Source organism: Protopterus annectens, chromosome 11.part0 (assembly GCF_019279795.1).
Source record: "Protopterus annectens isolate FY-2018-M chromosome 11.part0, PAN1.0, whole genome shotgun sequence".
Classification (NCBI taxonomy): domain Eukaryota; kingdom Metazoa; phylum Chordata; order Ceratodontiformes; family Protopteridae; genus Protopterus; species Protopterus annectens.
This window is the reverse complement of record NC_056745.1, coordinates 1181844326-1181866669: the sequence shown is the minus strand read 5'-3', so window position 1 is coordinate 1181866669 and position 22344 is coordinate 1181844326. Positions and strand designations below refer to the sequence as shown.

Sequence of the window (22344 nt, the reverse complement as noted above, 5' to 3'; positions counted from 1 at the left end):
AAGAATTTGGCCTATGTTTCCTCAAAGTCAGCACCTGTTTCCCCTGTCCAGCAAGGACACAGGTGGGATCGCAGGGGTGTATTTTCTGTTTCCCATCCAGTAGTCCAGGTTCCCCTTAAAGAGGGATGGAGAGGTACTCTGTTGCCATGGAGAGGGAGTCTATTCCACAGATGGGGGAGTCTTTGGGACACAAACCTATCCTGCCAACAAGTCCTATTAATGCAACATACCAGGTTAAGGCCCTGCATGCAGGCTGCCCAACTGGAGTGTGATGGATACGCAGTAACTCCATCAAGGCTGGGTTTGAGATAGCCTTATAATGCTAGACACAGGGCACCTCCGAGTAGTCTGTATGAGACTGAGTAGAGGGACAGGGCTTTTAGCTTATCTGTATAGGATAGGTGTCTGAGACCATGGATTTTCTGTGGTCTCTCCAGCTGCTGCATGTGCTTGGCAAGGTACATGCCGAAAGAGGCACTGTACTCGATAACTGGTTTGATAAGGGAGGAGTACAGGGATGTTATGAACTCCTTGTTCTTGGATGAAATACCCTTATTTATGAGGTGGGCCATGTAGAAAGCCTTCCGTACAACGGAGGCAAAGTGGTGGTTAAAAGTCAGGTTGATATCAACCTGGGTGCCCAAGTCCCTCACAACTGATTGCATTCTTAGTACATTGTTATTAATGTGATAATTAGTGGGGATGCCATTTTCCCCAAAGGGGATAATGATGCATTTCTTGGCATTCAGTTTGAGGCCATGCTTCTGGCAGCAGTCATTAGTTTGGGTAAGGCTCTCTTGGAGGATGTTCACATCACTAGGGGAATTTAAGGCAGCGCCCAGCTTGCAGTCAACTGCAAACTTAGTCAGCCATAGACCACTGGTTTTGGCTTGCACCTCAGAAAAGTATATTCCAAAACAGTAGAGGCCCCAAGACCAATCCTTGGGGTAAACCGCTCATTATGGGTCTACTACTAGAGGTGGCAGCCCCCATTTTGACAGAGTGGGTTCTATCAGCCAGCCAGTTAGCTACTCACCCGGTAACATATGGGTTGATGCGTAACTGGGAGAGTTTATCTATTATGACTGAGAGAGGAATAGTGTAGAAGGCTTTGACTAGGTCAAGGTAGGCGATGTACACCATCTTCCCCTCGTCCATGGCTTTGGTGACTGTTTCAAAGAAGTCGACCAAGTTTAACAGGCATGATCTTCCTTTGACAAAACCAAACTGTGTGGGATCAAGTCTTTGGAGGTTGTGAATGTCTTTGTTTATAAGGTCCATGATAATGCGATCCATGGCCTTGCAGATCAGGCTAGTTAGGCTGATGGGGCTATAATTGCCTTGGTCAGTGGACACTCCACCTTTGTGTAGAGGGATGACAGTGGCTGTCCTCCATTCAACTGGGACAAAGCCTGTGCTCAGTCTTTGGCTGAATTGGGTGTCTAATGGAGCTAAGAGCACATGCCTGAGTTCATGTAGGAAGGGATGTTATCGGGTCCCATGGAGACTGTACTTTTTGCCTTTGAGAGGGCATTAAAGACCTGCTCCCTGGTGATCTGGTGAAGAGGCCGGGGGGGGGGGCAGGAGGGTGAAGTTTTCACTGAACCTGTCTGCCAGCAGGTTGGCTATATATATGGCATTCCTGTATGTGGTCTTATTGACCACCAGTTCAGAGCAGATTTGGGAATTACCTTTGAGATTGAGGACATATGTGAAGAAGGCCTTGTGATGTGACCAATTTGGACTCGAAGTTAGCCATAGAAGATTTCACCAGTGACATTATTTTGTTCAGACACAGGAGAGATTGCTTTCAGTTTGGCACCTGTTCCTGGCCAGAAATTTTTTTTTCCTTTCATTATAGAGTTTGTATATTGCTGCAGTCCACCAAACAGGTTACACCTGCTCTGAGGAGATTGTAGCCAGCTTTGGAAAAGTTTTTTTGTTTGACCCTGATGGGGGGGGGGGTCAGGGGAGATGGGGACTTCAAAAGTGATTGCTTTATGGTCAGATCTTACCAAGGAGGATGATACTTGTAGGGGTGCTACAGTGGCAACTCATATTGGTTAGGACTAAGTCCATGATATTTTCACTTTTCGTAGAGGTGTTGACCAGCTGATCCAATGCACTGGCACTGACGAAGTTGAGGAATCTCTGGGTGTTCATGTTTGGGCTAGATTAGGTCTTCCACTCTACGGTTGGGTAGTTAAAGTCACCCAGGATCAGGGTATAGGGTTGAATCTTGATGGATACAAGTCCAGATATGTGGAGAGGGCGTCCTGATTCATGGTTGGGGGTCTGTAGCTAGCTATGATTTGAAAAGGTGTTTTGTCAACAGTTAATTGCACTTGAAGGGTCTCCTGTGCATAATACTGTTTGACCAGCCTGGAGGTGTGCATGCCTTTGATAAATATTGAAACTCCACCTCCTTTGGCTTTGGTGCACTCCATTTGTGGTCTGAAAGTATGGTAGGATGAGTAACCTGGTAAGGCTAGGGTGCTCTCCACAGCTTTGAACCAGGTTTCAGTGAATGCACGAATGTCAGAGCATCCTCCAGGGCAAGGAATGCTTGCAATAAGTGCAGTTTCATGATTAGACTCCTAGCATTTAGCAGCATGACCTTTAAATTTCTTTTCAAAGAATTTTTCATGTTAATAATTTTGTGCTCATGACTTTGCCTAAAAAGGCACTATGGGGGGAGGGAACAGCCTTTGCCATGAGCCTGAAGCCCAGGGGAGACAGATGAAGGCCATCTCTGGCAAAGCATCGTGTGTGATCTGTTAATCATCTCCTCCCAGGCTGTCAGGTACTCGATATCCTGGGAATGACACCAGAAACTAAGCCAATTGTTAAAATCAATCATTTTCTGTTTGTATTGAGGCATAATTCTGGGTAATGGTAGGATGCGCTTAAGGCTAGGGACATACCTGCTGGGACACATGTTCAATCGTGACTCTCTTCATATAGTCCAGAGAGGTACGTCTCAAGTTATTCACACCAATATGGACTATGACAGAGTCATAACAGTACCTGTTGTTAAGAAACTTGACTGTGTGCGTGATATGGCAGATTCTAGCATTTAAACAACTTCCTGTGACTTTCTCCTTGTCTAGCCTGGTGATGGGTACAGCTGTGTGCCTCACGATAGAGTCTCTTATGACTAGTATGTCGGGTTTTTGGCTGGGCCTTAGAGGCTTTGAGACACAGGTGTGTGCACTATGTGTGATGCTTGGTGCTGTGGTTTGTGATGTAAGTGTGTGTTTTTGCTTTGGAGGTCTCTTTTGTTTAGGTATGTTTTTGTTGAGAACACCCGTATATGTAGGAGTGTGTTGTACAGATGTGGGCAGGGTTAGAAGTGTGGTGTTTGTAGTGCTTGTGCAGACAACTTTCTCAGTGCCAGATGTACTGGCTTTTGACCGAGGCACCAAGGATTCTAGGTTCTTAATGTGATTGCATCTCTCACATATTGTGTTCCTAGGTGGTAGCATTACAGGGTTGTCTGTATACGTAAGGCAGTTGCTACACTGCCTCAGGGTGCCCATATCAACCAGACTATCAATCAGAATAGCATTGAAACATGGCTGCAAAGATCCTGGCACTATGAGAAAGGAGGAAATGTGAAGGTTATGTATGGAAAATATTGAAAAGAAAAGGGCAAAGTATAGAGCCTGTAATGTTTTGTTATGCCAAGACCTAGCAATTGTATTGTAATTAACATACACTATAAACAAAGATAAGTCTATTTTAACTCCGAGCAAAAATAATCATGCACAACACTTACTATATGCTTTTTATTTGCATTATTTATTTAATTTGCTTATCTTATGTGCTGCTTCTTTCTAATGTTATATGTGAGAAATTGAATCATACTGAAAAAGAAAGGCAAAGGACTGCTTCATTTGCTCAAGGTAAAAATATTTACTCATTTAAAATGTGTGTGCGAGTGCTGTAAGCAACTGCTGATCAGCCCATTAGCAAACCGGAATTTTCACATATCATTAACAGAATACCAGTCCGTGGTGGTGGTGATGTGGTAGCGTTGTCGCCTCACAGCAAGACGTCCCATTCGATTCTCAGCTAGAGCTTCTTCTGTGGAGACATGAGTGAATGGGCGTACCTTCGTTGAAGGTTGTGCGTTAGGGCCGGCAACTCAGCACGTAAAAATCAACTGCCAATCATTAGCGGTCCAGAGTTCCGCTGTGGCGACCCCTAACCGGGAAAAGCCGAAAGACACAACAACATTAACAGAGTACCACCAGGTGTAAATAAGTGCAGGTGAGGAAATTTGAAAAGTCAACATCATAATGCTTCACAAGTATATACAAGGTTTTCCAGGCAGCACAGCCTTTGAAATGTTTACACGAGGAGAATCAGTTTGGTGGCAATTACAATAACTGAAATATACATGCATGCAAGTGGTAATGTCCCATATTTTTTCTTAATAGGTTCTTTGGAATTTACTGGCCTATTGATCTGCGAGGATCTCAAGAAGCCTAGCCCTACATTACCTTGGTAACTTTAGCTCTTATATTTTGCATACAAGTAACCTAGAGATAGACTGAACAAGGACATGTTGTGACATTTACATGTCTTCCTTTTCCATGTGGGACAGGGGAGAATTTGTGGTTGCCCATCTATTCTTGTAGAGAATAACAGAAGTGCTTTGCTTTATGTGGAGAGGAAGATGGTTCCATACACTATGTACAGACATATCCCTCAAGCATGTTGCATTCATTTTGCAAAAGAGGTAGAGATCCTTTGAGCAGATGTTTACAATATACTACTGGACTTACTAATGTATAATAAGTTTAGCAGAATAGGGTCTGTTGAAGCTCTACACACAAGGCAAAAACTGCTTTCCATAGTTTATACTATTTAGGCCCTTGATTATTATTATTAGTATTTTTTTTGTGAAAAAGTTTTGGCAGTCAGTGTTTGAAGAGGTACATACTAAAACAGCCATTATACTCAGGGACTAGCCTAATGAGTACTAAGTACAGTGGAACACTTACATCCCTGAATCTAGATGCAACACATATATATGTACGCTGTGCAATTTAAAAGGATTTCCTTGCAAGTGCTGATCATAGGACAGTTCACTGTCGACACAGGGATCTGGGAACATAAATGCAGTATCAATTTTCAGAAGGTTTCTTGTCACTGTAATAGTTACAATAGGAGTTATGCTTCCTGAAAGATACAATTATACACTTCCTGACATTTAGTTTCAGTCCATGGCTTTGATACCAGCTATTTGTTTGGGACATGCCCTCTTGGAAGATTATGGTGATTTTTGAGGAGTTTATGATGGCACCAAGTTTACAGTCATCAGTAAATCTGATCAGCCACAAACTCCTTAACATTAGCTTTGACCTCTGACAAGTAAATGAGAAGGAGTAGCAGCCCAACAACCAAACCCTGGAGTGCCCCTAGTGACAGGTCTTTTGGAGGAACCAACCCTTGCCTCCCACCCTAACTTCTTAGGTTCTACTTGTGAGACAATTTACTATCCAAAGAGATACATTAAGGAGTGACTTTAACTGGGAAACGTTATCTACGATACCAAATTGTGGGATGGTCTTGAATGCCATAGTGAGGTCTAGATGTGTGATGTGCATTCTTTTGCCCTCATCTAGTATTTCAGTAACTTTTAGAAGTAATTAATCTGGTTAAGTAGGTAGCAACTGTTGTCCTTGACAAACCCAATTGGTTGGGTTGAAGTATCTGTAGATTACAATAGCCGTATACAGTAATTCCATAATGATCCTTTCCATAGCCTTACAGATGAGACTGGGCAAGCTTATGAGTCTATAATTACCTGGGTCCATTGTAACCTACTTTTGTAAAAAGGGAATTGTTGTCCTCCATTCACCAAACATGAAGCCTACCTTGAGGCTGATATTAAATAGCTTCTGGAGGGGAGTCATGTGTCAGGCTGACCAGTAGGCAGCCTGGTATGTTACCTGACTCCATTGATGAAGTGTTCTTGGCCTTGGACAGCACCTTGAGAACCTGTTCTTGGAAGATTTGATGGGGGTGTGTATTTGTGGGTACATGATCTGAAAATACTGGAGGGGAGAAGGGTTAAGAGATGGTGAAATATTCCACATAAGCTTTGGGTCACTGAAACGGAAGAAGCTTTTGAATTTAGCCAGGTCAACACTCAGTTTTATTAGATTAGCCTTCACATAATCTCTGAATACCAAGGTATTTGAATATGCTTCAGGCTTCAGTCTTACGGTGAATGTGCTACACTTGTGGTATGATTTGTCCATGAAGGAAATTAAGATTGGTGGGGGAGCAAAGCTGACCCATACTGGTAAGAACCAAACCCATAGTTTTAATCACCCCTGGTCGGGGAGTGGACTAATGGGAGTGGACTAATTGCTATATGGAAGTTGTACTGCTGGAAGTACAGAAATCTCTGAGCATATATGTTTGAAGATGTACAAGTCTCTCACTTTATGGAGAGAAGTTGAACTCTCTTAAGACAGTGGTGACTGACTTAAGACATAGGGACTCCATATCAGTTAGGCAGGAGGTATGGGCCAAAGGGAGCATAGAGGAGACCCTACAGTTAGCTGTGACATAATAAGAGTTTTGTTAGTAGTAGGTTACACATAGAGGAATTCCACATCATTGTCTTATCTTTTTTTTTTTTTTTTTTTTTTTAAAGAACATGGAGACACCACCTCTTTTAATGCTGTTGCCTAATGTAGTAGGAAACTATGCACTGATAGAAGGCTTTATATGTCCTTGAACCAAGTCTCTTTGGTGATGCATATATCAATGTTTTCTAGAGAAAGGAGCGCTTCTAGGGAGTACAGAGTTCTGTTAAGATACTTAGTTTTGAGCAGCAACACCTTAATGTTATCTAGAGTCTGTTTACTTATATTGGAGGATTTAGAAAACTGACAGTACCAAAAAAGGCACTATGGGAGTGGACAACTATTTAGCTAATTCAAGAAAACTTTGGCAGGAAGAGATGCAGGCCATCCTTGGCAAAGGAGTTGGGACAGTCTACCATTGCCTCCTAGGGCGATATATAATTTTAACCCATCTGAATGACACCAGAAACCAAACCAATTGCTGAAATGAATAATCCTTTGTTTGTACTGCAGCACCATTCTTTGTGATTGCAGAATGCCACTCAAAGAAAGGTTCATCCCTACCTCAGACACATATTCTGAGAGCTCCATCATGTTTCTTTTAATATAGCTCAGGGAGGTACATCTCAAGTCACTTACACACTATGTACAATGACCATGTCATATGGGTACTTGTGGTACAGGAACTTGAGTGCTCATGTGATGTGGTGAACCTTGGCACCTGAAAAACAAATGACCGTGACCCTCTCTCTGCATAGTATGATGAGTGGTGCATCTGTGTTGTGTGTATTACTATGGTGTCACCTATGACTAACATACTGAATTGTGTGGAGGTTTGCCTTACTGATTTTTGAACTGCGACAGTGTTTCACTTAAGATGTATGTTTCTTGGTAGGTGTTGTCTATGCTGTGTGTTTCTGGGGTTGCTGCTGTTATGCCTTTATTTAGTTAGATTATATTTGTACATTACAGTATGCCCTTTATAATTTTTCATAAATTAATACATCATTTGATTCTAAGTTTTAATGCTTCTATTACAGTAAAACATGTTTAATTTGTATCAAAACCCAGATTTTGATATTTCTTTTAAGTTTTATGGGGATTAAGAAATGTATTAGAATTGTGTGTTTATTTATTTAGTTACTTAGTTATTTTTATATCTGCTGGTTTATTATTTGTATTGGGGGTAATTCTGTGCTTTTTTTGGTGGGGGTAATTCAAGGTTTAGTATTTTATCCCTGCTAAATGAGGTTTTCAAGATGGAGAACACTTGCTGTGAATGGAAGCTGCACAAATGGCTTAAGTGACAGTTTATCGCAATTTCTTTTTCTTTGAAGGATCTTGGGTGATTTTGTTTTCTTACAGGACTTTGTGTGCACCAACACCAACCCTATTATTGCTTAAATTTTGTCCAATTAGGACTGGATTTCAAGTTGATATTTCTATGCTCAGGTGAGGCACTCTGCAATGAGTCACATTTCAATCTTAAAACAACAAAAATCTAATAGCACAACTTGAAAAACATAAAAAAAAATGTTCTTGCCATATGACTTGGTATATATTGCTCAGGAGTATGGGGAGGGACCAACTCCAGAGTCACACTACAGTGGGGAAAAGTAAAAAAAAATGCTGGAAATGCACCCCTGGCTTACACCAACCCTATTACTGCTTACATTTTGTCCAATTAGAACTGGATTTCAAGTTGGCAGTTCTATGCTCAGGTGAGGCATTCTGCAATGAGTCACACCTCAATCTTAAAACAAAAATCTAATAGTACAAAATGAAAAAACATTGTTCTTGCCATATGGCTTGGTATACATTACTTAGGGGTATGGGGAAGGGCCAACTCCAGAGTCACACTACAGTGCGAAAAAGTAAAAAAAAAAAATGGAAATCCACCCCTGGCTTACAAACTACAAGTAACATAAAAGCAAGAGTAAATAATGAACATGGATATGCAAGGTATAAAAACAGAACCCTCTCCCCCAAAAAAGGTTGCCAACCTAAATCAACTGCAATAAACAAAATGTGTTCACAAACATTTAAAATAAAAACTGCAACTTGCCAATCAGAAAACTGTCTTACCAGCAAAACAGACAGGATTCTAACAATTAACACATAACTGTAAATCCAACAAACCTTATCTTTGTTTGTTTTAATGCTGCAGTGAGAATTAAGAGACATTATGAATTATTAAAAATGTATCTCTAACTTAATAAATAAAAGTACTTCAAGATTACATCAGAAATCTACCCATGAGGCACTCTATACCTAAAAATGTGCAAACTAACAACTATTTAACACTAATTTATCAAGCACAAACATGAAGACATCCAAGTAAAACAACCAAATTATTTTCCCCCCAAAAAATGTCATTTCTCTGCTTATTACTTTCACAACCATTTTACCATCTAATTCTCTGAACTTTTTATGTATATATTTTTAAGTGGTTGAAAAACTAATGTATTTTTTTTTTTTTACACTTACAGGTCCTCTATGAAAATGGACAATGCCAGTAAGGCTAGCCTGGTCAATAAAATGAAAAGAAAAAAGCACATTCTACAGAAGCTCAAGCATATGAAGTACCCTACTGAAGTCAACGAGAAACATTAATTTACCTTGACAAAAAACAAAGAAATGCAACACATAAACTTCTGCTTTGTACAATATGTGAAATAGCTTTTCCTTTTCCTGAGGAATTACAGAACTCAAATTGTGATGCATTGCTTTACTACTCATCATGAATCACGAAAATGTATTCCCCATGTGCACGTCTACACACTCACACACATACAAAATTTAATACCACATCTTTCTTCTATCTCGCTACTCCACTTAACTAATACTAATTACTTCTCTTAGTTCACTGACAGTTATTTGCAATTACTCTCTCCCATTGTGGTTTGTAAAATCTTGTACACACGGTTAAGACTATATTTTCAAACATGTTTGATCTATTGTATATAATTTCAATCATTTAATCCATTTCATACAGTATTTCTTTGGCAGTTCAGATTCATTCCTTATTATACTCCTTTTGTTACCGTCTACTTTACCCTTGTAAATTTAAGCCACTTCTGTTACTATTTACTGTGCATTATACATCTGTTGTACTGTTACCTTCCAGGCTGTGCCTAAAATCAGTCAGGTTTGACCAGTGTCCTACTCTAGTAAACAACTAAAACAAATACATAAAACTAAACTAAATAAATGAATGCAAGGCCCTATAACATTAATCTCTACAGTAAGTAGGTACACAAATGTACTAATGTAATACAGCCTTTGCAGTCACCACTCAGTCACAAATAAAAAGATATTAAATTAGTCTTAATAAAATAATTTTTCATACTCCAAATTAATACGTTGAGGCCACTTAGTCAAGATGCAAGAGACACACACACTAACTAATACGGTAACCCCAAATAATGAGCTGTCAAGTGAAAGACAGTGAAAGCTGCATCAACAGATCACTTCCACTGGGTCATTTATAACAACACCACTGATTAAGTCCAAGTAGGACAGGTTTTATTACCTCTTCATCTCACACATAGTCAGTTTCTATGCAATATGTGTGCACACCCTAACATAATGAGTTACTCATACACCAGATGGTTCAAAGTCAGACTATCTTACTGATAAGAAACCCAACTCCTTATGTAAAAAATAAAAAAGTATTAAATTATTTATTGTCTTTTGTTTACCGAGAAAGTCCAACTTGGCACACATTCCATTTTCAGCAGAGGCCAGGGAAGAGAACCTCCACATAAAACACATATTTACAATTAATAACAATCAAACATTTTAAACATTACTCTGCATAAATATAAAAATTCAGATCGGTGGCTGTGAAATTGCAAAATTACACAAACATCAAAAGTTGAAGAGATGATTTAATTTCTATTACTGTTAATCAAGATAGTGAATCAGTCCAAGAACATAGCCATTCATGCAACAGACTGAGCCCAATGGCAGTATAATAAATATTCAGAAGCAAAATACTACAGTATACTAATAATGTAGTAGAATTACAAGTCCTTGGTAAACAAATAATAATCAAAAAGCAGTCAGCAATTTTAGTAACCTTAAAAAGTACGACACCTGATTACCTGAATATATGATGTACAAGCAATCAACACATTTGTATTGGTATCAAGATATCTGGCAAAGTGTGGTATTCCCATAGAAGCCTACAGTGTGGCAGGTTGTTCCACAGGCGAATGTTATAATGCTATATGGTACAACATGGAAAATATTTGGCAGGGGTGGGATAGGGTTTAACCAGTGGAAAATCTGGCAAGGATGCATTGGTCTCAAATGGCACACTGTACAATAATGTATCATTACTGTAGGACTGAGTTTTACTACTTCAAAACATTCCTGGAAGCATCTACTGAACACTACACAGGTCATGTTATCAAACATCATGTTAACTACTGATAGAAGCTTATGGTTTCTGTTAAGCTTCTATCTACCTGTAAAACACCAAAGTACTTAATCCCAAAAATGCACTGCTGCCATGCACAAGAAATGCATCTATTTTTCTACCGATGTCCACAAAGACTTCTTCAATGTAAAAAAAACCCCGCCAAGGACAAATCATTGTTGCCTTCGCTTACCACAGGTTTATAGAGATTAGATACTATGCATCAAAACAGGGTTATGGACACAAAGTAACTTCCTAGAAACACCTTAGGGCGCAATTCATGTAAAATAATAACTCAGAAATACAGTAAAACGGGAAACACACCTCTCAACTTCTCTTATTTTCCCTCGTTTGCAAGTAGCTAAATGTGTGCTACTTAAATCATAACTGTACTGTTGCACAGTGCAACAGTACAGTTATGATTTAAGTAAGTAAAACTGCATAGCTCAGTAATAGAAGTGATGCAAATCTTTTTAGTTGATCAGCTGACTACGTAAACAGTACCAATATCCCTGATTACTACCTCCGTGTGTCAGATTTTGAGGTACGAAGCTGAGAACCGTGCCCTAAAGGGGTGGGGCTGTCTATCACCAGTTCTACAGTAACTGAAACCTAACTTAAGTTTCACTTTCAATAGGTGCCGTCACATGCCATTCAGAGGAAAGGAGAACATTTTACATTAATACGAAACTGAAGGTCAGACACGTCAATCTCAGGGTTTCAGAACATTGCTTGAAATCAATGCCCACTGCTATGATTTGGGTTTCTAGGTCTTTACCAGCACAGACGTATCCCAAAACGTTTCTAACTACGCAGCCAACCCAATGCACAAAACAAAGTTGCCTTTTAAAACTCAGGGTGTTCGAATCCTGCATCCTTTCTTAGATCGACCGCATCCATTTCGTGAACTCACTGCACGGCAAAAGAAATAATGCATCCATAGTGTTACCATAATTCACGTCTTGTGAAAGCATCTTTTTATGTTTATTGTATAGCCACCAGTACCAGAGACTGTCAAACTTGGACAACGCAGATGAGAACCTTACTTGTTTTCCGACCTTCACTGAAAGCTGTCACAAGCTTTTTGTACGTTAAGTAGAGGAGTAGCACGTTAACTCCTTTCTATTGTACGGCTCTCATTCTGGGCCCAATCATCCAATAGAAGAAATAAAAGCTTCTATTCTCTTCATCATGCTGTGCGCAATACCTGACAACACTGCCTTTTACAGGGATGGGGAGGGAGGGGGGGGGGCTGGGCCCGTGTAGGGCAGAGGGTCAGCATGAGGTGCTGAGGACCACAGGATACAGACAACCTTTCTCTCCTCTGCCTAGATCGTCCAGCCTCTAGCAAAGAGATGTGAAAGCGTGCACAAGAACCCTACAGCTCACCCCTATATTGCTTACCTTGTATGAGTCGGTAGCTAACATAACATTGAAGCACTCCTGCTGCTCCATCTTTGTATGCACTCCCCGTCACAACAGTCAGCAAGTGTTTCCTGAATGAAGAAGCTCATTCCATACCAGTGGTTGTTACTGTACGTCATTCAAAGAGGGCGGAGCGTGATGACGTCTTGAACGGGGTAGTGTTCTAACGTCAGTAGAGATACGTCACTTTTCCAACCTCTGAAAATGTGTTCTCACGTCCGAATCCGAACAGTTACAGTGTGTCAGGAAACACAAACAGGCTTGAGAAGGAATGACGCGGTACGGAGGGGATCTCCAAATTAAACTAGATGAGCAAGGACGGTGTAAGAGAAAATGCTGGTAACCCTTTACTTTGTAAAATTGGTCCATCAGCTGTCATATGTTGTGAGAGTTCTCTCATTTGTTGTAAGTATTACTGGAAAATGCAGGGATCCGTAAAATTTAAACCGCAGAACGTTGCGTTGTTTGCGCTTCGCAGTTGAGATTATTGGGTGTAGTATAGTACCTTTAAGCTGTTCATATTTTTGTTCTGTACCTCATAAAATTTTTGAATTCCTGGCAAATCAATAGGATGATCTGAGGAGGACTGAAGTCTCTAAGTAATGATATACATCCCTTTTAGGCTTGTGCCTGTGATACAGGCTGTCCACCCTATCCCAACATAACAAGGCAGAAGAAAATCTTTCAGGAACAGAAGGGCCTACCCTATAAGAATCCCTACATATTTTTAAGGCTCTGCTCGCCTTTTATAGTATAAGAGATAAGCTACTGCTCCAATAGCTTTTAGGCTTGTGTCTGTGATACAGGCTGTCCGCCCTACCCCAACAAAACAAGGCAGAAGAAGATCTTTCAAGAACGGAAGGACCTACCCTATAAGAATCCCTACATATTTTTAAGGCTCTGCTCTCTAGCCTTATATGAGATAAGCTACTGTTCCAATAGGTATTAAACTAAACTTTGTGATTGTTACAGTAGAACCTATTGTAAGGGCCAGCACACCCGAGGACCCACCCCAGGCATTCAACAACTTTCTCACCTGTTTTCTTCTTTCTACCTCCTCTGTAGATGAAATGTAACTCCCTTCCTCCTCCACTAGAGGGCAGCAGAACTCTAAGCATGTAAAGCTGCTTCTTACCTGCCAGACAAACTTCTGTAACCCTGTGGAGCAGCCTTCCTCTGTCTACCCTGCAAATACCCTTACTGGAAGTAATTACCCCCCACAGTCGGAAGGATAAACCACCAACCTTTATGTACTGTTAGTATCATAACTGAACCTCTGGAAAGAATAGGAAAGAGGGACCTTTCTCTGTGCTTATTATACCTACACCCAAACCCTTATTTTCTATCTTTAATACGCCTGTCCTACACTTCCTTATTTCACTTGGAAATCCAGTTACCTTTATTTAGTTATATCTGTTATCTTTCCTTCCCCTTTTACATCCTTTCTTTAAGCATACCACTCTATTGCCTTTTACTACACAACTCTAGAAAATATTTTTACCTTCCCTAAGCTTGTAGAACATAGTTGTACTGTATGACTGATTGCCTCTAGCTAGCTGTAACCCGCTCCGTTTGCCCTGCGGGCTCATTCTGCTCCCCTACCCTACCCCCCAATCCCCACCCAACCCCAGTGCCCTTAACCTTATACCTCACTTACCACACCCCCTCCCTCATCCCACAAATCACACTCAGCAATCAATTTACTAATACTTCCACACCCATCCTGTTATTCCACTACCTCCATAAACTGTCTCTATAGTAACTCACCACACCCTTCTTCCTTAACCACTATCTTTGTCACCTTCCCCTTTACTCTGTTCTCTTTCATTATTCCCCTTGCTTGTTACATTCTACTCAATTTCCTAGAACCTCTTACATTAAATCTCCAAAAAATGACTCTAACTGTAAAATCAAAATTTACTAAAACCGTACTCTTAAGCATAATTTCAACTATCCTGACCTATGCCTACATACTTACTTCATTTGAAAAAACATACTATAACCACTTTAACTACTCCCATAAACAGACAACAATTCACAATTCTGTCTTCCCTAAAAGTAAACTTAACATTACCTCAACTTCCAGCTACCTACTACCTAAATACCATAGACTCTCCCACATTAAATACCATACAGCTACTATAACAAGAGTGAAATATCTAACAATCATTATTAATAACCCCACATCAAGACTTTGTAAGCCTACCTTAAAAGATGGTGATATACACCCCAACCCTGGCCATACAAATCCACCTACCCTGATAGCAAAGAGTTCGGGAGTTTGGGCTGGGTTAATAGGACATCTAAATATCCGAAGTGTTAATAACAATGTAACCCAACTTCATGCCCTTCTATATACCCATAGCTTTGACATCCTCTGTCTAACAGAAACATGGTTAAAGCCAAAGACCAAAGACAATGAAATCATTCCCCAAGGATACAATATACTAAGACTAGACCATATAAAAAGTAAGGGTGGTGGAGTTGCAGTCTTATTCAAAGAGGGACTTCAAATCTCCACCTTACCATTTGACCCACCACAAGATAGTAAAGCTGAAGTACTTGTCACTAAATTTCAAATAAACCATAACAAATCTTTATATATTATCTGCATCTACCTTCCACCTGGTAATAATATTAGCACCATAGAAAACATCCTAAGCTGGGTGTCCTCTACATACCCCCAAGAAACTATTATACTTGGTGATTTTAATACTGATTGGAAAACTGTCAAAGCTGATAATCCCTCCTCCCATATCAACCTTCATGGATTCAGTCAAACTATCATAACCTCTACCAGAATCAACAAACCAAATAAAAAAGAGAGCATCCTAGACTGGATTCTTATAAATAGACAAAAACAAACTTACAACACAGGAACTCTACCAGATGATGTTAGCGATCATACTTTAACCTATATCCTTAGGCATAAAAATGATATCTCTAATCCCCCCATCTATAGAAACATACGTACCAATAAACACTTCAACCCAACATTATTCCAAAATGAACTAAGTGCTTGTAACTGGAACCCTCTAAAAACTCTACCACTTCAGGAAGCTGTTGACTAAACTCCAATTTCCTATCTATCATTGACAGGCATGCACCCAAAAGGACCATTAGAATGAAAGCCAAACCAGCCCCCTGGCTTACTAATGAAACCAAACAAAAGATCTTACTTAGAAATAAAATCTGGGCAAAGTGGAGAGCTAACAAAAATATTTCTGATCAACAACTTTTTAAGCAACTGAGAAATACTACAAAAAAGGCAATACTCACAGACAAAAAGAACTACTACTGTAAAATACAGCAAAATTACCAAAATAACCCCCAGAAGTTTTGGTCTAGTGTATATAAACTCCTTTCCCCAGGGCACTCCCATACACCTATCCCGCTTCAGGCAGACCCTAACACCCCCCACCAAACAGCCAATGCCTTCAACTCCTTCTTTACAGAAACCATACAAACACTAGCTAGCCAACTTACTCTAGACAGCTTAAACCTTGCCACGTCCATACCTAGTACTCTACCAGTATTCTCTATTCAACCAATATCTACCACTTTCATCTACAAACTCATCCAAAAACTTAGGCCTTGTACCCCTTCTGCTGACCAGTTACCTTCTGAATACCTCCAAAAAGCAGCCAAAGTAATTTCCTATCCTATATCCATCCTCATAAACAGAACCATTAAGGAAGGTTACATTCCAAACATCTGGAAAATCTCCCATATCATTCCCCTTCACAAAGGTGGCAACTCAAATGACTACTCAAACTATCAACCAATAGCACTCTTATCACCCTTAGCAAAAATCATGGAAAAATGCATTCATCATCAACTTTTAAACCATTTAACACAAAGTAACATAATAGCTAAATGTCAGCATGGTTTTAGGCCATCGCATAGTACCACAACCACTCTGTTATCCTTTGCAGATGTTATAAATAGAAATCGTAATAACAACAACCTCTCATCTGCACTCTTTATTGACCTCTCCAAAGCTTTCGACATGGTTAACCATGCACTTCTGATCAACATTCTTGAATCCTTCTCTCTTGACTCTTTAGCTATTAAATGGTTCAGGTCCTACCTAACCAATAAACAACAAGCAGTTCTCTGGGCAAATAATATATCATCCCTTCTACCTGTTACACTGGGAGTCCCTCAGGGCTCCATTCTAGGCCCACTTCTTTTTTCTCTTTTTATTAACGACCTGCATGTAGCAATCCCACAGGCCACCTGCATTCAATATGCAGATGATTCAACATTAATTTGCTCAGCAACCTCACCATCTGCACTACATTCCCTGACTCAGAATGTATTTAACACAGTAGAAACATGGTTCACAAAACATTGTCTCCTTCTTAATGCGAAAAAAACAAGCTCCTTCTCTTTACACCCTCTAATAAGTCTACCCCAATTGATTTCTCTGTCATTTCCAATAATAGCACAATCATACACCCTGACTCTACAACTAAACTGTTAGGAATTACTATTGATAACAACCTTACATTTGATAGTCACATAAATAACACCATTAGAAATGTCAACAGGAAAATTGGCTCCTTATATCGAATCAAAACTTTCTTAACTCCAACAGCTAAAACCAAAATTGCACATTCCCATTTAATTTCTACTCTTCTTTATGCCTCTCCCATATACACCAACCTCAAAAAGAATAACCTTGTCAAACTACAGCATGCCTATAACAGCATCTCCAGATTTGCCACTGGTAACCCCTTTCAAACTCACCACTGTCTAAATCTAAAGCAGCTGGGCTGGCTTGAACTTCAAAACCTTCTGAAAATCTCCCAACTAACCATGACCCACAAGATATTTTATCAACCTAATAGCACTCCTATACTGTCCAATCTCATAATCCCTTATAAAAACCTAAACTCACTGCACTCCTCTAACAAGCTTCTAGCTAGTATAACCAAAACTAATAACTTGGCTGGAGATTCCCTGTTTTCTAACACAGTGGGAAAAGACTGGAACCTCCTTCCAAATGAACTAACAACACTTTCTTCTTTGCCGCTCTTTAAACAAAGACTAAAAACATACTTTAAAACTCACTGGTTATGTCCATGTTGTAAACCTGACTAACCTTTCCCTCTACTAAGGTTACTTCTACACCCTACCAATTTTTCACACATATTTCTTTAATTTCTATGATGAAGAACTGAACTGTTGACCACAATGAAACAATTTGGTAGATTCATCCTGCTTATTGTTAGTATAACCTAGTACATAATAACACTATGTCACTTTTATTGTGTAATAGAATTCATCTCACCATTCTTAATGATTTCTATACTAGTGTAAATATCTTTTTTGATCACTTTTTTTTATTATTACTGATTTTTGTATGCTTATTTGAACTACTTTCATTTACGATGTTTCAACTATGTTTACCATCCTTGTTGCTGTATTTTAAGTAATGATCTAACTATTAATGTTGGAGCTTTTCTCCCCGGGCCTCTACTGAAAATGGAAATATATCCAGCTAGACTAGCCCGGTCAGCAAATGTAAAATAAATAAATAAATAAATTTATGTTTCAGACTTCATAGCCTTGCACGCTAAGACATCCTGTTATTCTAGCAACTTTTTCAGTTTATAAGCACAATTTTTAAAATCTGACCATAATTTTGGCCTTTGTCTACATATTCTATCAGGCTTTGTCTGGATTTTTTGGGCTATGAAGTTGAGAGGTGTGGTCAGACATAATACATTAGGTGAAAATAAACCGAGATCCGAGAAGCAGGATTAGAATTATTGCGTTGCTACTTTGATGAACTGACACATTTGGCCGATTATTGTTATGCATTTCTCCGATTAACCAACAGGCATTTGCTTCATGTTTTAAATAATTACAAAGTCACATAGAAACAGCTGGATGATATGTGTTTGTGATGCATTCTAGCATTTCGTTGGACAGCACAGTTGTATGTAGGTTTGCCGAGTCCTCCACCACCCCTGTGAAGTTTTAGGATTATCGTTTCAGGGAAACGCATTCCAAAGCTCAAGGTAGTGCTAGTTGCTAGTTCTATAAAAAGGATTTTCAGCTTATATATTAAGGATGTGGCAGTCCAGCATCAAAACCAGATTATTTGTCTGTCATTGTTTAAGGTTGAAAGAAATGACAATATTTCATTGTTTACAGAAAAAAATCTATAGAATATTGTACTGATTTAATACAAACACACCAAGTTCTACTAGAAGACACCTGTAGTTTTGTCAGGATTTAAAGGGTCAAAGATTACAGCAGTTAACAGTTCTAGGTATAACAGCCCCATACTAGGTATGGACATGTCATCAGAGTTCCATGTTGTTTAATACTTCAGTAACAAAATTTTATGGAAAAATAAAAATGCTATAGAATGTACAGTAGTGCACACAGATGACACTTGAAAATTTTTTTATGCAGTAGATTGCGCAAATGTACAGAATTTGAAGAATTGTTTATGAAAGAAACATGCAGATTTATGAGTTAAAGATAAAATACATTCCAGTTCAGTGGCCACAGCTGATCTTTTTCTCAAAATGACATACTGGGACTGGCTAGTAAGGAAAAAAGGTAACTGTACGCATTTACCATTCTGGAAACACATGTTGTGTAGGGTATACCAGAAATGACAGTCAAGTTAATTCACATAATAATAACAGGTGTACAGTTATGGATCTGGGGAATTCATTTTTTATGTCATTGTTTAGTACACATTAAGACTTTTGAATTATGATAATGACATGTTGCAATGCATAAATAATATCTTGATACAGACACAAAAAATCATTCACATATACTAATGTTTTGCTAGTTTACATAATGTAAAATTTAAAGGCAGTGCTACGTTTTAAAAGTGATAGCGCAGTCAAACATTCTGATCGCATGCAAGAAAACAGTGCATCATAAATATTATGTCATTAAAGCCACAGGTTCAACTCTCATTTTATACTTCTATAAAGGCAGGCAAGTAAAGTTCCAGAAACGGATCACTTCATCTCTAGTAATAAATGTGTATACTAAATGAAGAAACTTCACATACTTGTATAAAGGATAAACAAGTAAAGTTTAAGAATCAGATCAGACCAACTCTAGTATTACAGGTGTATTTGTAAACGGTTCAAGATTGTATATGTTGCATGTAAAAATTGCAGTTTACCAAGCAAATCACAGGCACTGACTTATGTAACTGAGTTACCAGATTACAGACCAGCTTGGTGAGCTGAATTAAAAACAGTACTGTATGCTAAAGGTCAGTTTAATATTATTAGTGGCAGTTTTATGCAGTAACCGTTCTTACTATTTATCCAAGAAAATTGTAGACCGTAATGATAAATCCTTACAGCATTCATTAGTACAAACAAAACAGAATTAAATGATGTCAGCTAAAGGAATGGCTGTGTTAAGACAGTGGGCAAAGACTTGCAAACTGAAGAATTACAACCTAAGGGTCATAGAGTAAACATAAGAAGTTCAACAGTTAAGATCAATTTTATAGAGGTGCAGAAATGCAAAACATGCTATAATATTGATACAGTGTCAGATTACTACTTTAGTTTTATTTCGGGTTATGACAGGAAAAATGCCACTGATGTTTCTGTTTGATTTAATAATAAAGTTAATGCCTTTCCATTTCACTGTAATACATTATCAGTTCAACCCCAACCCCATGTAGACAAAATGGGAGAAAGGGGACTGATGATGATGACATTATCAGTTCACTTACAGACTTGCAAGAATGTATTTATTAGTAACATTGGTCTAGTTCACTATAGTATATTATCAGTTTGTTTATAGTCTTACAAAAGTTAGCAGCATATGTTTATTTATCGCAAAAAAATTAAATAAAGTCAGGGCAACAAGCAATGCTATCAGTTTATAATTGTTACAGCCTCAAATATTATTTTAAGGACCTGATACTGTTTTTTGTGCTCTACAGATATTGCTACAAAAGACAGTAATTTCCAGACTGATTTTCCAGAATGCACGTTCAAATACAGTCAAGAAAATATATCAGCCATTCAGCCTTGCACAAGAGATGGGAAAGGGGAGGTTTAGAAGGCTATAAGTGTATCCAGCATTCCAACTCATTAAAGGACTCTAGGGACGACCTTCCAAAACCTCATCATTGACTGGGACAATGTGTTTGTTATCTAAAATGTTTAAAGTTAAAATGTGTATATAACAGATGTGTATCTATGTATATTAAAGATAAAGCAAGCATACAAATGTTTTAATGTTCTCAGACAATTGTATAGCAGTACTAGTTTACAGTTTATGCTTTTATCTGTGTATAGATAATACTGACAGGAAAAAAAGGTATTCCTTTACTAATAGTTTAGTCTCCAGAATATAATATTAGCAGATTTCAGGTTGTTTTTATCTGTGTTCAGGTAACACTACCAGAAAATATATTCATATAGTATTTGTTTAGTTTCCAGAATATGACATTTATGCACAGTTATTTAATATGGTCAGTATAAATATATATCACTTTAATGTAAATTTCAGTCAAGGTTCAGAATATAATGAATTCAGTACAGTACATTTCAGATTAAAAAAAATATTATTATTAGTCAGTTGTACATTTTTTTAACAGCATTATGCAAATTTCAGTCAAGTTTCAGAATATGACATTCATATTCAGTTATGAGTTCAGTATAGTATATTTCTGTCAGAGATTTCATAATATAACATTCATACTCAGTTGCACATTTCTAACAGCATTACTAGACCATTTACAACATGCAATTACATCACACTTCACATTATTCAGTCATTAGTTTTAAGGGTAAATAGAATTATTTTGAACATATTTATTAAGATACGTTATCTAAAGAATAAGTAGTAATAGTTATTTAATATACTTAAGACATAACAGGCTAGCCTTAATTTAACTAATTTACAGAATACAGTACACCCTACATAATAATTATTATACATTAGACGAAAAGTTAAAAAAATACACTGACAAGGTATGCAAAAGTATAAATCAACTATATGGGCGGCACAGTGGTGCAGCGGTTAACGTTGTCGCCTCACAGCAAGAGGTTCTCCGGTTCGATTCTCAGCTGGGGTGCCTTCTGTGTGGAGTTTGCATGTTCTCCCTGTGTTCGTGTGGGTTTCCTCCGGGTACTCCGGTTTCCTCCCACATTCCAAAGACATGCATCTGGAGCGTTTCTCCCCGGGCCTCCGCTGAAAGCAGGCTCTGTGGAACCTAGTCGGACATTCCCGGTCAACAAATGTTAAATAAATAAAAAAAAAAAAAAATAAAACTACAGAAAGCATAGGTTTTAGTAAATGTATATCTACTGTTACAGTACATAAGTATTTACAGGGTATTTAAAAGGCAGGCATCTATTACAGCACATAGAAATTAAAAAGGTAAATAGGATTATTAGTAACAAATCTAGCTGAATATTTACAGACACAAGTTAATACAGTTTATGGTAATTGCAGCACCAAGGATCAAATGGTGGAAACTGAAAAAGGAAAATTGTGAGGTGGAGTTCAGGGAAGAGTTAAGACAGGCACTGGGTAGCAGTGAAGAGTTACCAAATAGCTGGGTAACTACAGCAGAGTTAGTAAGGGAGACTGCTAGAAAGGTGCTTGGTATGACATCTGGGCAGAGGAAGGACGACAAGGAGACATGGTGGTGGAATGAGGAAGTACACGAGAGTATACAGAGAAAGAGGTTGGCAAAGAAGAAGTGGGATTGTCAGAGAGATGAGGAAAGTAGACAAGAGTATAATGAGATGAGGTGCATGGCAAAGAGAGAGGTGGCGAAGGCTAAGGATAAGGCATATGAAGAGTTGTATGAAAGGCTGGACACTAAGGAGTGAGAAAAGGACCTGTACCGATTGTCTAGACAGAGGGACCGAGCTA

The 22344-nt window shown here is 38.6% G+C and overlaps 1 protein-coding gene and 1 long non-coding RNA gene across 2 annotated transcripts in view; one reads left to right on the top strand and one right to left on the bottom strand.

Moving 5' to 3' along the window:
- NAMPT (nicotinamide phosphoribosyltransferase) overlaps window positions 1-12580 on the bottom strand; it is a gene marked incomplete in the record, with an annotated part of 586193 nt that extends 573613 nt beyond the window's left edge. The window contains 1 exon segment of the mRNA XM_044088535.1: window positions 12433-12580. Within this exon segment, the coding sequence (XP_043944470.1) occupies window positions 12433-12483 (51 nt within the window).
- A 71-nt stretch (window positions 12581-12651) lies between these two features.
- On the top strand, window positions 12652-21034 carry LOC122815769. The gene is made up of 2 exons (XR_006366994.1): window positions 12652-12792; window positions 20399-21034. It is a non-coding gene; the product is annotated as an uncharacterized LOC122815769 (long non-coding RNA).
- Window positions 21035-22344: the final 1310 nt, after the last annotated feature.